Source organism: Chenopodium quinoa, unplaced genomic scaffold, assembly GCF_001683475.1.
Source record: "Chenopodium quinoa cultivar QQ74 unplaced genomic scaffold, ASM168347v1, whole genome shotgun sequence".
NCBI classification, from domain to species: domain Eukaryota; kingdom Viridiplantae; phylum Streptophyta; class Magnoliopsida; order Caryophyllales; family Amaranthaceae; genus Chenopodium; species Chenopodium quinoa.
In genome coordinates, this window is record NW_018742263.1 from 5,431,073 (window position 1) to 5,448,089 (window position 17,017).

General features: G+C 33.4%; 1 protein-coding gene across 9 annotated transcripts; it reads right to left on the minus strand.

Annotated features, from left to right (window-relative positions):
* Window positions 1-1,842: 1,842 nt before the first annotated feature.
* Window positions 1,843-11,074, minus strand: LOC110683936 (protein NUCLEAR FUSION DEFECTIVE 6, chloroplastic/mitochondrial-like). Of its 9 annotated transcripts, none has more exons than XR_002503711.1 (4): window positions 10,773-11,046; window positions 10,471-10,592; window positions 3,390-3,461; window positions 3,069-3,205 (listed from the first exon to the last, which is right to left on the minus strand). XR_002503711.1 is itself a non-coding variant. In XM_021860367.1 (4 exons), exons 1-3 carry the CDS (start codon window positions 10,913-10,915, stop codon window positions 7,137-7,139), a joined length of 273 nt encoding a protein of 90 aa, XP_021716059.1. In that variant the 5' UTR covers window positions 10,916-11,049; the 3' UTR covers window positions 6,713-6,852; window positions 7,094-7,136. The 9 variants fall into 9 exon arrangements, 8 of the variants coding, with proteins under 8 accessions (XP_021716072.1, XP_021716034.1, XP_021716077.1 ...); XM_021860367.1 differs by lacking the exons at window positions 3,069-3,205; window positions 3,390-3,461 and adding exons at window positions 6,713-6,852; window positions 7,094-7,144 and having other exon boundaries at window positions 10,773-11,049; XM_021860375.1 differs by lacking the exons at window positions 3,069-3,205; window positions 3,390-3,461 and adding exons at window positions 6,749-6,875; window positions 7,094-7,144 and having other exon boundaries at window positions 10,773-11,050.
* Between the last annotated feature and the right edge of the window lie 5,943 nt (window positions 11,075-17,017).

Consider the following 17,017-nt stretch of genomic DNA (forward strand, 5'->3'; position numbering starts at 1 on the left):
ATTTCTTGATGACCTCGGGCCCAATTAGGCGCGTTTCTCCTAGCTATTTTAGTCCGAACATCCCAATTTTACTGAAGAAAGGTTAGGGTTAGGGTTTGTTTTTCGAATTTGGGGGATTTTGGGTCTTATACACGGAGACTATTCCCTGTTCGAAGGATCCGCGATTGGTTGTGTATCAAGTATCTTTCTCAGTGGTGTAAGGGCAGCAACGCATCTGTCGGCCGAGGTCATCCTTCATTCCTTTGCTAGAGTGTTCTTCGCAATGGATTTTCTGGAATGCCTTGTTTCAGTTATGGAGAAGCTTGTTTTCTATTTGGTTACCAATTTGAACCTTAGTTTCTAGTTGTTTGGTATTTCTAGTTTGTCTTTGTTTAAAGTTTTTATGGATAATTTTGAAGAACTTAGGGGAATTTTGTGTATTTCTCATGTTAAAGAGAATGATATCTCTTCTCATAAATTAGAGCTTTTAGTTGGAAAGTTGGAGAATCCTTTTGGTATTCTGGATTTTGTTAAGGGTTTGAAAGATGAAGGTAACAATTTCTACAAAAAGAGTAATATGGGATTAGCGCTTGCAAAATACTCTCTTGCACTCAAGATTTTATCCTTTGTTACAGTCTGTAATGATGAAGATAAATCTGTTTTTTCGAGCCTAGCTGTGGCTCTTAATCTGAACTTGGGTGCTTGTTATGTCAAAGAGAAAAACTTTGACAAGGTGGGTCAGTTGTGTTCTGCAGTTTTGTGTTATGATACATCTAATGTAAAAGCTTACTGTAGAAGGGCAGTGGCAGCTTTAGAGCTCAATAAACCCGACTTAGCTTTTATGGATCTCGCACAAGCAATTAGGATTGATCCCACCAACAGAGAGTTTCAACAAGAACTCAATGAGGTGACCTCTTTATTGGATTGGTCTCCGGATTTTGTTAATGAGGCACTTGCAGTTACAAGAGAGGATAAAATGTTTAGAGATTATGCTAAAATTGGGAAAGAAGAAGAAAAGAGGAAGTTAGAGAAAAAAGGGAAAAGAAAAGAGATGGTAGTGGAGATGGTTGTGCTCATAGGTGTATTGGTGTAAAAGATGTCACCAATAAGGAAAAGGATGTTGCTGGCAAATCTTTGAATTCGGAGGAGGGTAAAGCTAACCCTATCGATCAAGATCGAAGGCCCAACATTATTGATAACAATTCTGATCTGAAGTCAACTTCAGAAACAAAAAACCCAAATCTTACAGGGTCAAGTTATCGGTTTTGTAACCGAAAACGTATTGATTCTTATTTGCATCTCACTCCAACAATGTATGAAGCGATTTCTAAGGGACGGACACCACACTACTATTGCTCTTCCAAGAAGGATTTTATTAGCATCCGAGTACTCGATCATCCAAAGAAGATGGATTGTGTTAAAACTCAAGAAGTTTTTACACCAATGGAGGTTAGTCACCCCCCTGTGAAAGGGCATGATAGGTGTGAAGCAACTCCAAATTTGGCACAAGAAGATTCGACCATAGGTATGGTTGATCAAGTATCATCATCGTGTGAAAGTACGTCGGTGCCCCTTCCAGATGCTCCAGTCTACTCCCCGGTGAAGTCTGTTGCAAGCCCCAACAATTCCTCTTCTTAAAATTTGAAGTTATTGGTTTCTTCTTGTCGTTCCAGAGCTAGAAGGCAAAGTCATTCTCTAAGAAGTTTAACTTCCTCTGTTTTTTACTAACCCTTTGTTTTGCAGGATGAGTGGCTCAAAAAGGAAAGCGTCTTATCCCACCGAAAGTTGTTATATGGTTCTACCCCTAATGTTCTAGTGTGTACTTTAGTTTATGATTAATTTAGGGTTTTGTTGTTGTCAAAAAAAAAAAAAAAAAAAAAAAAAAAAAAAAAAAAAAATCAGATACTCCGTATAACAAAAAAAAGCATTTTATCCTAATCACAAATTCCATTTATTTTATATCTTCAATAGGCTGCATCTATATGAAGGAGCTAACTATAATGTTTTCCTGATCCATCCTTCCCAGATTAGTCTGCATTTTGGGTTCAGTAACCTCTGCTGCTCTCACTAAGCACTAATAGATTATGAGTACGCCAATTTCATCCAACAAACAGCAAGGGATTATTAGAATAGCATCTTTCTAAGTTAATCAGAAACAAGAGACTGGTCTGCTAGAATTTCGATGGAATAAACTCAAAAGCTGTGTGTAGGCATAATTCAAAGTTCCCACATGAATGAGAAGGGTGAGGAGATACAATAGGAAAACACGCGCATACTACTTCTAAAACAGGTGATACAAGTCAACCTTGGATAATTTGGTAATATGTATAGAAACATACCATGTAATGGAATGGTTGGCTAAGGGTTTCGCCACACAAATTCCAACTAATGATAGAGAACTAATCAACTAAATCATAGGTAACTGCAAGCATATCAATACAAAATAAAATTTTTTTTAAAAAAAAGGTGATTGAATCAATATGCCTTGGATGCAGCAGTTCTATTATTAAAGCTAGCACGAGCCAATGAGTTGGTAGCGGAAAATTTTGCTACATGTTCACAGCGGGTGACAAAAATCATTGACAATACAATGGAAAACATAGAGTACACATCATACCAAAATCAGTCCCCACGTCTTACAACTGAAGCTGAGACTTGTTAAGAAAATAGATTATAATAATAAACTAATCTCCTCAGCAAACCTCCCCAGCAGCTCAAAAATGATGAATTACAGCCCTAGAAAATGAATAATATTGTCTAATAAATGGGAATGTATGTCAAATTTTAAACAATCTCATACCATTATTGCAGTAAAAAAGGAAGGTAATCCACATTTCTAACATGAGACATGAAGCAATATTCATATGTAGGTAAAAGAAAAGGAAAGGGAATGGGGTAACAAGACATGGACATTTTATAATAACATGTCAATTCCTTCGAAGGATGGCCTTAGAAATCCCTGTTAACCAGACACCGAAGGTAGCAGCAACTCAATTAAATGAAAACTAAAGACAGACAAACAGACTCACTTCAAGACGACTGCTGAAATTTTAACTTTTTCAAAAGAGCAAGCTTATGCACCTGGACCATCTCAAATAGATTGGATGCATTAGAAATTTATTTTAAAGCGTTTACATCACATTATAATAGGAAAATTATCATCAATGATATTACAATAGCAAAATGCGCAGCAGCTAATTCCCATCCAGCTTACACTGAGCTCCACCTTTATATAAAGAAAAAAGTTTTGCCTAAGAACCCATTGATCACACAAAATAAAGCATATTAAGTCAAGGTTGCATATCAACATGATGATGCCATATATATATATATGAAAAATATTGCAGTAATCTTGTATTAGTTGATCAGGTGAAGGTATGATACAAAAAATATGAAATAGCAGCAGTTACAGTGTAACAAGGCGATTCTGTTCAAGACTCCAGTTGAATCTTCTGAGCATTTTCACACGTCATCATTGCAAGCTGATTGAACACGCATAGTCAGTCAGCCTGCTCAATGTTTATGTTAAATTTAGTTTGTAATAATAGAAGTTGAATACAAGATGCAAATAAGACAAACCCTCAGCACCAAATATTGCAAGAAAGGTGAAGACTATCTACATAAACAGTAGGGAAATAATAGGAGCAGAAATTGTAAATTAAATTCTTAAAACCAAATAATGACTAACAATACATGCAGAGGTGAAACTAATTGATCCCAAGACCTTATGGGCAATGGGGTAGAGAGTTATCGCTCATCTAAGTGGCGAAGAAGGAACAATGCAGAATAGAGATGTCAGTAAGACTAGGTGTGTGACTTTTTCCCCATCCAAACTACCCAGAAGAAGTTGCTTCACGAGCTTCACAATGGAAGAAATTACTAGAGTTCCACCGGTATACAAATTACAGATGTATATCTGTATCCTATATCCACCTAACCTGTATTTCCTAACAAACCTTAGGGATCAATCTTCTTGCCACATTCGTTCCATTCTGACTTACAAAAATGATGTTACTCTAATCTTCAATTATTTGATTTAAATGAATGAAGAATAAAAAAAGTTGTGCAATGAATTTGCTAATAGAATTACAATTCTAGACAAAGGACCTTTTTTATATAGATATTCAAAAATTTTGGGACTATCCTTTAATGAACCATTAATTGATTAGTTGCATCAGACATGGGAAGTTCAAACATGGGTATAAAAACATACACAGCACTTCAATTATCATTAAGACACATCATTGTTTTTAACCAAATTGCAAGAAAGAATGATAACAAGGACAGAACATGTTAAATAGCTCATAAATATCAAATCGACAGAAACAGTTTTTATGAGCAACGTCTCCATACAATTCCTTATCCTTTTGAATTATAGTCCTTAGATCAAACAAAAGCAGGTTGGCTGAAGTGTAAAATTGCTACAGGGTTTTTATGTGATCCTAGCATGCCCCACAAAATGCAATGTTGGTTACATTTATCATATCTTATAGAAAGTAGGAATGAGAGAGAAATTTCTAAGGTTGGTTGGCCATGTAAAACATAGATTAAGTAAGGCTCTTTTAAGGAAGGTAAGGGAAATTGAAGAGTGACAAAGTGACAGCCTGACAGGATCGTTGTGTGTGTGTACACTTTCTTCTTTTACCTAAACTCATTCTCATATCTATTATCCTGAGTTAAGTTTTTTTTTTTCAAAAAAAAGTTATTTTTACTCGTATGTTTTTCCTCTTTTTATCTTCCCTTAAAGCAAATCCTATTGTTGTAGCTAGGGGCTTGCCTTGAATTCATATAAGTCTTAAGCTAATTGGTGATAAAGGGATGGAGAATCAATCAATCAAAGCCTTAATCCCATAAGTTGGGAAAGGGATGGAGAATGCTAGCTAATTATTTATTGACATGTGGAACGCAATTATATAGATACCTAGTAGCTAACCATTAGAGTACAGATTAGCTTAAAGTAAATTAGCATAAATATTAAGTGGCAAGGAAAATTAATTTTAGTCATAGGAGATGCTTTTAACCCTCTTTTAAAACCTCTCTCAAACTCTACTCTTCTATCCTCCCGGTTTTCACTTTACACCTTTGCTCACTATGTTTTTTCTCATTTCAGATCCACTTTCATTTAGGCACTTTCTTTAATGTTAGCTTACCTCATATCATTTGAGACCAAGGCTTTGTTGCTACTATTGTTGTTGGTTCTTAATGTGGAAGTAAGGAAAAAAATATGGAATTACATAAGAGCATTGATATTTTTATAGGACAAGGAAATTGTGTAAGGGCATTTTAAAAATATTGAAATGGTCATTAAAAATGGAAAACTCCTCCACACAAAGGAAAAAAAAAAAATTAAATAATAATAATAACAATAACGATAACAATAACAATAAATAATAAGAATAACAATAACAATAAATGAAAAGCTTCAAATTGTTACTTATTTTTACAGCCCGTAAAAGTTGCTTTTGCCCTTTTGGGTTTCTTAAGGAGTAGAAACTACTCTATAATCAATGTGGTTGCCTAGAAGTTAATGAGGATCCTAGAAGCTTGAACAAACATCCTTAAATTCCTAAACATAAAAAATTGTTTTACAAAATGTTGAGTCCACACATTTCCCATGGCATGTGTACAACATAAAAACATGTCACTACATAGCACAAAATCGATCAAATAAAAACTACCACTATTTCAAGCAACACATTTAATATTTGTTAAGGTGGTGTTCTCATCACTAAAATTTCACTATCTTATCTATCGACCATGAACTTCTCTGATCATTTTTTTAGGTTGAAAAGGAAGGCTTTATCTGCACATTATGAGAAACATCAAAAGAAGTTACATCCAAGAGCCATGACAGACTCTCATTAACCTCTCTTATCTTATATGAAGTAATTAGCCTTTGTCTTATCTTATCATCCTAGACCTTATTATTAGGCCTTACTAGACCTTATTGGAACTCTAGAGTCCTTATCATATCTTATTTGAGTTTATCAATCCATATCTTATACCTTATCTGAACTAAAAGCAAAAAATAACAGGAGAATAGATATTTAGTCTAATATAGATCTGATCTAACCATGTTGCAAGTTCGCATTTCAATGAACTAAGACAAACAAGACCTTAAATGAGATAACCAACAGATTGCCGAAAAGCCTAAAAGCACATCAATTGTAGAAGAGCTTAGGAATTAGGATAGAAGATGCAAGAAGAGTAACATAAAGCATAAAAGGAAACATGAAAAAACCAGTGAAACTGGCATCACAGGATATGTTTCAATTAAAAACCAAGCAAAAATGAAATGCTAGAAGCCACACTAAACTCTTCGGTGGTTATAATTCAATACTAGATTTAAGGTTAAGGAAAACACCAATTAATGATAAAACAAATCTTCAAGAAGAAAGCATTTCTAGCATATAAATTTTAAAACTATGGTAGATGGGGAATTCTTCAAATGCTATGTTTTCTTACAGACACTACAAGCCTACGAAAAATAGTAATAATAATTAAAAGAAGCTAGCAACAGCATCGATAAGAAAAACATGCAACGGAAAGCGTAAATAAACAAGGATTAAGTCGAAGGATTGGCGTTGGATTAAGCTGAAAGCTTGCGTACGGTACACATGGCTTTAGGCCATGACTCTCAAAGTCTCAAACAATATTTCTGAAAGAATTGTCTCTCTCCTTATGCTATTCTATTTATACTACTTGAGATATAAGCATTTGGCCTATTCCCTTGATTGTTAACAATTAGTACAATTTGTCTTCTAGCTAAGTAATTACTGAAAAGTACTCTGCCAATTTCCTTCAACCGTTGCTGCTGCTCATGGTAGTGGGTGTGTTGCTTGATGTTGTTGTTGTCTCTGTCCTTTACTCCTGCTGTAAGTCAGAATTTGTGGTGGCTGAGTGATGTTGACAGAATAGCAAGAATGGTGAAAAAGAGGAGGCTTGCTCAACTAAATAGGTTGAAAAGTTAGAAGTTGAAGCTTTAAGGCACGTGAATTAAATGAACTTGAAGATTCATAGATGAAATGTAGATCTACTAGAACTCTGAGATGATTTTGGTGACTTAATTCATCATTTGGTGACTTAATTCAACATTTGGTGAGCGTTGACTTACCACATGGTCCAAGGTAAGGAAAGGGCATAAAGGGGCTTGTGGGTTAGATACCTAGATCAAGAGAGAAGAAAATAATACATTAGGAAGCTTATTTGGAGATTGATGCTTTAGAATTTTTAAGTCAAGAGGATAACCACACATGGACATGTAAAAACACCTATCCCAAACCAAGTTGGAAGGTAGTATCACCTAAAATCTTACAAAAGGCAATTGTGAAAAAACTAAGCTAATATGGAAAGGCTAGTTAATAGACATAGCTCTCCAAAATTTGTGTGTGTGTGTGTGTGCGCGCGTGCGCGTACTATAAGTTTTACACAGCAATTGAAAAGGATGAGTGATACTATTGAGGTCAACTTTGTTGCACCTACCAATGACAAAGATATATTAGCCAACAACTTCACATATTTTGAATTTTGATAGTAAAGTTAATAACATAGATCACATGAGTGGATGGTGGAAACACTTTTATTACAAAGTAATTAGTAACAGTAGTCTTATGTTGTGATATGAGTGACCAACTAATTAAAAACCCACATGAAGGGAGAATTAACTTTAATTGTCAACCTCCTCACTCCGAACTCCTCCTAACACTACTCTTAGTACTCTATATGGCATGCTATTCTCGCTGATGACCACAAATTAATGGCTTCCAAATAAAATATAGCTTCATTATATCAATCCTAATTCCTAAGACCTTTTATGAATATGGATGAAATTCCGTCAAAAGCCTGCATTTATAAACTTTCAGATTTTTCACTCTTGACCTTAAAATAGTAACCAAATATATAAACTGCTATTCACTATACTTACAATTTCAATAATTTTTTCATCTTTGTTTAAATGATACATCTATAGTATTTTAACCATCAAAAAGTTCGATGTAGATCCTCTAACACTTAAAAAAATATGCTTATCCCTCACTTGCAACCATATAAACACACATAAAACTGAAACAGAAATCCATATTACTAGATTATATCTATATATCTATGTAGCACAAATAAGAACAGTTATCAATAATATCCCGAATTGATAACTACATAAAGAAAAGTTTTCCATGTAAAAGGTGCTTAAAGTAGTAAAAAGTTTTTGGCAACTTGGTAGTGAAGCAAATGAATAGCAGTGCCTGCTAGCTTATATCAAAAGGTTTGTTCGGCTTTATAAGTTAGATAAGTATAACATTCACCTTTGAGAAATAATTAAATTAATCAGTAGTTCTAAGGTATCATGAATAATGTTCAAATCTCCCCCATATAAACCCATTACCACTGCCTACCCACTTACCCAGAACCAAAACTAGTATCACCGATAGGATCGTAAAAGTATATTATTTATATATATATTAAACTCTTGATTTTTTTGTCGACATTTGATAATTTAAGAGTATTATAAATATTTTCTTTCCCGGACACGAGATACTACTATTTTTATTTGTTTGTTTGTAGGAAAGAAGATTATGGTAGCAAAATGCATTTAGCCACTCCTTGGATCAAAAGAAGCGGAGCTCACAAGACTCAATTAAGTCACATACTTTAAGCCCAGTGATGCTTGAGTGTAAATAGCCACATGGGCCTTGACGTACACCAACGTTTCACTGAGCAAAACAAAACAAAAGAGAGAAACTGAGAGTTTCACTTACTGTTCTTGTGGGTAAGATACAAAGTAAACCATTGAGCGATTTTTGCGAGTATCAATCATAACAATATAGAAGATAGAGATGGAATTGGATAATTATTGGAGCGAAAAACTTGGATTTGCTAGGGATCGAAGACTCCTATGGATATACATGGGGATGCCGAATTGGAGGGATTATGAGAGTTTTATTTTGGGGATTTTCTGGGCTAGGTTCAGAGCAGCAAATTGATGAATTTTGCGTGGTATCTAGCAAACAGGTGATAAGCAAGACAGACTAGAAGGCGACTCGAATCTGCTTGTGTTTACTCTGATTCTCACTAGAAAATTTGATACTGTATTTATGTTTTCATTTTCTTTTCATTCGATTGTCAGTCTTGGTTTATCTTGGATAAGTAGCAGTATTAGTTTTGCTTTTGGAGAATAAAAATGAAAGTCAGTGCTTTCACTTTGTTAATTTTGCTTGAATGCGACTATATACTTAGCTGGTATACAATTTGCTAGATTAATTTAATTATTAGTTTTATTTTCATTTATGTGTTTTGTTAATTAGTGTTATTATGATTTTTATGCATTATATTATAGTTACCTCAATATTTGTTATGACAGGCTAAATTATTAGTAGGGTAGGGAGATCAATTATGCATTAGATTATTGGATTGTGAGAATTGATATGTTGTAATTCTTGGGTATTATATTTATATTCTTAATTGGTTTCGTAATCCGTTTGAATATTACAAACTGGTTGATTATATTTGAGACCGGGCATCTTTAATATAATTTGCTAGGTTGACAACTAGACTATTAACTTGTGATCCGTAATTGTCCTAGTTGATACCATTATTAGTGATTAGGTGTTTGATTGGTGACTAAAACTTGTCGTAATACCTAAGATCATGGTTGCACAAGTCCAAGATTGTGAGATTTGTGGCTTAAGTTAACTACTTCCTTGTCATTAATGCTACTAATTAATTGAGTCTAGAGATCTTGTTCTAGATTATTAGTTGGTAAGACAATATTCCAAGAGCTTGTTTGGCCTATTTGCAATTAAGGGAAGTTTCAAATGCTTGTTTGTGTTCATTGGTGAACATTAAGATATAATCATGATTATATATGATTCGACGGACAATTGATACTCCGATGCTATAATACGTCTTCCAGTTCCCTATTTCATTATTCTTGGTTTTAGCGTATTTCAATTTCATTAGTTATATCCCGTATTTTATTCGTTTTCTGGTCTGTAGCTTATTTATTAGATCATATCATTATTTCTTCAAAACAGGGGTTTCTAACTTACTCAAGTAATAATTTGATAATCCAATTCTCTGTGGGATAGACACTAGCTTACCCTGTTGCATTTTAGGAGATTTTAGTTAGGTTTATTTTTGGTAGACACGCGACAGTCGTACCAACCACCTCATTGCATCAACGAAACTATTCAAGAACAAGCTATTACTAACATCAAACAGAATTAATCTAATTCATTTACAAGATTGCTACTTTATCAAAAATAAATATTTTATTAAGAAACTAAATTACCTGATTGTGGTAACAGCATAAATCAATTCAAAGACAAAATTTCCAGAGAGTATCAATATAATAGCAATCAAACCCACTAAAATAACATATGACAATCCATCACTCATCCAACACACTTAAATCACATCAAATATACCATATACTGTATAACCAATATTCTGCACATAATCCATTGAAAAATGTACATAAAATTCAACTGAACTTACCATCAGGAACCCAACCATAACAACGGGGAGATATCGAAAGCATTGAAGTCATCAACGCCGAAGCAGTTACAGTATGAAACGGCTGCATTGTCTCCAAACAAACACTCAATTCAACAGGGCACCTACATAAAACAACCAAATCCTTTTTTATTTGTTCTCCCAAATCAACGATACACAATCCGTAAATTTTACCACCAAATTTCCAAAAAAAAACTCTAAAATGATTCAAATTATGATAAAAAAAAAAATTAAAAAAAAATTGACAACAAATTTTCAGTGCAATTGGAGGAAAAAAGACACGCCTGAAGATGCGCTGAGAGAGGGAGTTATTGACGGGAGTGCGAAAGGCAGAGCGAGCAGATTTGGTGCCAGAAGCGAACTTAGCGGCGGCGCTGCGGGCGGAGGTTGATCGGAAAATGGATCTTGCGGCAGCAATAGTGGCCATTTCGCCTTGTCTTCTTGTTTTGTGGGAGTATTTCAGCTTCTCAGCTTTTTCTGTTCGTTCAACAGAGGTTTTATTTTCCAAGGATTTTTGGAATACAGCTTAGACCCTAACTCGTATTCTAATTATACAAAGGTCCCTTCGGTTGAAATTTTTTTTGTGGAGGCGGATGCACTATGCATCCGATTTTCTTTTAAAAAAAGGCGGAATAACATTTAGTTGTTCAATAAAGAATATATAGTTGTTTTTATGAAGAACATATAGGTATTTTATAAAGAACATCTAGTTTTATATGTGTTTTTTTTTGTAAATCTAAAGAACATTTGTAATATTAGTAAAGAACGTGATAATATTAAAGAACATTATTCATATAGTAAATGTACATATGGTATAAATGACCGTGTATGCATATAAAAAATTACATTTTATTGTATTATAATGTACATTGTATTATATTCTAATGAACATATATGTTATAATGTTGGTTACATGTTTAATGTACATTGAATTATTTGCATCATATAAGTATATGAAAAAAAAGAACATTTTACTGTATTTGTATTTTAATGTACATTGCATTATTTGAATCTACAACTTTTTCTAAAATTGTCTATTTGCTTGCTTTTTTCTTCAAAAATGGATTAATCGAATGATCTTCTTCAAGAACTTCATTTTATTTCTCATTGCAACAACAAAATAACATCAAAATCGCAATTAATTCCCAATAAAAATCAAATATTACAATTTTCAATCAAATTTATAAAAAAACAAACACTAAAACTAAAAATAAACAAGTTTGAATGACAAATAAACAAGTATGAATGTCGAATTTGGTCTTACCTTCCGTTTTTATTTGTCATCTTGAACAATTTTGGACTCAAAATTTCAAATTTCTTGAAATTTTGCTTGAGATTTGAGGAATTTAAATGGGTTTGAAGTTTTGTTTGGGGAGAGAAAGTGAACTTTTGGTAAAAAAAAAAAATTTGAAATGATTTGTAATTAATGTATGGTAAAAAAATAATTATAGTACTATTTATCTATTTCATTTAACAAAAAAAATAATTATATTATTATACAAAAATAATATACAAAATTGTTGCACAAAAATCTGATGTACATTACAAATGAACACTATGTTCTTTTATGTATATGTCCATGTACATTATAAATAAACACTATGTTCTTTTATATGCCTATGTACATTAGTATATACCTGCATGTTCATTCTGCCTTTTTGTACTTCGGAGCGGATGCACCATGCGGATCGTGCATCCGCCTCCACGAACCAAGCTTTACCCTTCGGTTGGTTCAATTGTATCACCAGCCCCTCTTCAAGTGTTCGTTCCACTGATGACTTTGACTTTTTTTTTTTTGTTCGTTCGTAGAAAGGAAAGATGGTTGTGATCAGACACCAACTTTAAAGGATGTTATAATTATTGACATCAGCTTGTAATACTCCCTCCGTTTTTAAATATTTGCTCCATTTCTATCGGACACGCATGTCGATACTAATCTTTGATCACTAATATCTTTAATTATCAATAAAAATAAATTCTAACAATTGAAAATTAATAATCTATTCATTGAGATGATTCCAACAAGTACCCACAAGATTACATTTTTTTTCTTATGTATAAATCACAAACATTTGTCAAAGTAGGACAAATGAAGAGTGCAAAAAATAGAAATGGAGCAAGTTTTAAAAAACAGAGGGAGTACTAACTAGTGTGTTGATCCAGGCGCTGCCCTGGGATGTTGTTAGAGGGTTTTTTTTTTTAAAAAAAAAAGTTTGATTTTTTTAGTAAATTTAGAAATATAAAGTTAATATATTGAAAAGAATTAAAAGAATAGTATAGGTTTCATTTGTTTTTAGTTTGGTTTTTTTTTTTTAATTCTATATTTATATACATTTATATGGATGAATGGAGCATAAATTATTGCTAGTTAAGATGGAAAGATGTGTGATATTCATTTCATGAGGTTAGGGGTTCAAACCTCCTTCCATGCATTTTTTAGTTAACATTGCCATGAAATATTGAATGGTGACGTGACATGATGTCATTGGCTATTGAGTTGTGATGTGGCACACGTGGAACATAAATATTTTTAGGAACGTTTTTTTAATATAGAAGTATAGATATAGACTAGATTGACATCAATTTTGATTTAAAAAAAAAAAGTAAAGAACATTAAAGAGACTTGAGTGGGGTCTACTTGCTAGAAATTTATGATAACTGCATTAAAATCATTTTTAGTATAATAAAACGAATATTAAAAAATAATTAAGTTTCATGTGTTAATTATTGTTTTTAGGAAAATTTGTCAGAAAAAAAAACCTTTTAAATGGCTCATTTTGCAAGAAAAAACCTTTTAAAACATTCTTTGTTAAAAAAAACCACCACGATCACTTTTTTGTTGAATGAAACCTGGGCTTACTTTTCCGGCATTGACCAAGACTTTCTGGTGTTGACTCCTTTATTTTCCTACTTGCAGCCTACAATTATTGATTTTCCCTCCTTCGTTTTGGCTCCCTTATTTCCCCTCTATATATAGTGTAGGAAAGCCCTCCCCACACTACAAAAAAAATGAGAATAGGCAACACTTAAGATTGCAACACTTACAGAAATGTTACTCTTAATAATCTAACGCAACAGTACTTATTTGTTACCTTGAACTAAAGTAATAAAAAAAAAGTGTTGCTCTAGACTATATAAGGCAACAGTCGCTTAAAGTGTTACCTTTTTCTTGTCTAAGACAACAAATATAATAATTGTTGCATGAAAAGATAACAATAACAAAACTATTGTTTGAAAAATGTTATATTAATATCTATGTTGCCATCTATAGCAACATTTATATTAAAATGACAACATATATATATATATATATATATATATATATATATATATATGAGTAATTTTGGTAGAGGTCACAAGTTCGAGCCCTACCAACTACTAAATGCTTGGGAGTGACAACATTTTTGAATTATCTTCTTAGATGGCAACATTTTTCATTTGTTGTCTTTGTTAAAGTGTTGCCTTATGTATCATTTTACCTAAGCTTTCAAAATTGTTGCCTTTGAATAAAAATGTGTTGCCTTATGAATAGACAACGGGGGCATAAATTACGCCTCATATGTGTTGTCTTAGCTACAAGGCAACACTTTTTTTATATTAGGCAATGGTTTTGCATTGTTACCTTTGATTTATTTTGTTGAAGTGCCAAATCACTCAATTCCAAATTAGGGCAACTTTTCCCCCAAAATCAGATAAATTAAAATGTAAATTAGGGATCTTCATCAATTTCTTTCACAGTTGTAGTCATCAAATCTCCAAAACTGTTCTTCTGTGTACTCTAATACCACTGTTTTTCTGTCTTATTGTAGGTAAAATGGTGAATTGCGAATGTGGCTTTCCTTGTGTGAAGAGAACCTCCTGGACTCATGATAATCTAGGAAGAAGGTTCGAGGCTTGCAAAAAGTACGACCATGACACTGGTGAATGATGTTGCAACACATTCAAATGGCTAGATGAGGATCAAACAGATTGGCAGCGTGTTGTGATTAATTTCCTTGTGGTTGAGAGGCACAGGAGGGAAATAGAAACTGACAATCGTCAAAGCTAGGATGTTGTGTTTAGAAGAACACAAAAACCTTTAAGCCCTAAGGCAGGGGGGTTTAAGCAGATTGGTTTTTGTGTTGTTATTTCTGTGATTGTCAGTGTCTTTGTTGATGAAAATGTTTGCTTAGATTGCTAAGTTAGTGGGGTTATTTTGGCAAGTAGATGTGTAAGTTAGTGTTGTATTATTGACTTATTTTGGTTTGTACACTGTGGGGGGGGGGGTGTTAAGCTAAGTGAAAGTGGTGTATTTTGCACCCCTTTTTATGAAATAAAAAAGCAATATAGTTTGGTATCAATCATTTTTGGTTCATGTTCCTTGCTTGCTCCATTATCTTATTTGAATAAAAGTATGACAAAAAAAAAGTAAAAGTAAAGAAAAATTAAAGCAACAAGACTCTTCAAATTTGGCATAACATAAAACAAGTAGCTGTGATCATAAACAGATCTTCACATCATGAGTTTGTTCACAAAAAATTAGTTTTAAGTAGCAACATTGATCACATACAACTTTTGATAACCAACTACACCAATTGTTCTACAACAAAAAAAAACATGTTCAACTTCAAGGCAATATTCAACTAGAATTCTAGGTCCCATGTGGTGCAGACATTGAGATGGAGTGCTGTGAAGCTTGGGATGAGGTAGTTTCTGCTGCTTAGACTGGTACTGCTTGCCTTGTTCGTACAACACTCTTTGGTCTTCCAGGAGGCCTATGTGACTTATCAATAGGTGGGGATGGACTCTTATTCTTGTAATGCCCCAACCCCCACAATTAGAGCATTTGTTTTGCACCTTTTCCCTCTTGACATTCTTTATCTTTTTCTCTTCCCTAACTTCTTTCTTTCTCTTTTTACTTGAAGGCCTTCCAGGTAAGTTTTTGTGTGTAGGAGGTAATGGCCTTGGATAAGGAGTGACTTCCCACTGCTGATGACCTGACATTGCTTTAAAAGTTGGAGCATATGTCTTGGTGTATGTCTCCACATGATAAGTTAGGTGACTAAATTGCTCAGTGTCAAGCCTTCTCAATTGAACACAGGTAAGTGCATGCCAGCAAGGAATTCCCATGAGTGTCCATCTATTGCAGCTGCAAGCTTTTGTGTCTAGGTTGACAACATAAGTGTCTTCTGTGTCATCAACTTTAAACTCCGTTAAGTCAGCTTGAGTTACTCTCATGTTGGACACTTGATGCGGACCTCTATGCACAAACTTCAAGAAAGTTGACATTATGACACCAGTGAAAGATTTGAGCCCTTCCTTTTTTGCAAAAAATCTTCCTATGACATATCTTCTTACCCACTCCATCAGCTACAGTATAGGCTTTGTTATAGCTTCTCTAAGAACATTATTGAAGCTTCCACAACAATTGTTCAAGAGCATACCTGACTTGGAGTGAGAGTTGAACTTATGTCTTGACCAATGAGCAGGTGGAATGTCATGTAAGTAGTTGTATGCATCTGCACTAAGCTTTTTTTATTTGTTCCATATGCTGCTTGAAGTGATGCTATAGACACCATAACCAACAATAAACAAGCTAAGTCAAATTGTAGCTTACATATTTTAGGGAATATTTCAATCATTACCCCAAACTTGAACCCCACTGTGATCATACACTTAAGTATGGTGGCGTCCAAAGGGAAGGAAACTAGAGTAAAAGAGTCGCCAACAAGTTTTAGGAACTTGTAAACCGTTCACGGGGTGAAGGTTACACCCCTTATTAACGATCCAAGAGATCGTTAACTCCAATAGGTCTGGAACCAAGACTAGAAGTTTGAGGATGAAGGTACAAATCCAATCTAAAAGAGAAAGAACATGCCCTAATAATAGGCCTCTACTTTATTCTTCTCGTATTCTTGTGCGCTTTCTGACTAACATGCAATCAATAAGTTTACCCTTAACCGGTTTATCTATGTTAGTTGAATTTTAATGCACAAATAAATCTATTATTGGCGATCACTTGAATTATAATCAAATTAACCCTAAACAAGATTATTTATTATCTTATTAAGCGTGATTACAAGTACAAATTCTCTTTAAACATGCATAAAAGGCGTGATCAAGCAATAACAATAAATATATATCAAGCAACATAATAATAAGAATAATAATTATTATTATTATAATAATCATAATAACAATCACAATAATTAAAATAATCATGTTAAAGCATAATAATAGCAAGATCCTAGGCATGATACTAACAAGATTAATAACAAACCCTACCATGTCACTAAACATTAAAGATAAAATATTTAGCCCTAACATGATATTAACATACTATTAGGAAAGAAAACAGGAAACATCATAACCAAACATATTTGATATTAGAACTTTTAATTATTACTCTAAACATGATACTAGGAAGCAATAAAACATCCTAACATGATACTAGGAATAAAAATAATAACCTAAACATGATTTTTATGTCATAATAACAATGAAAACAATTAAAACACTTAATTGGATGCCTCGTACTTCTTTCTAATAA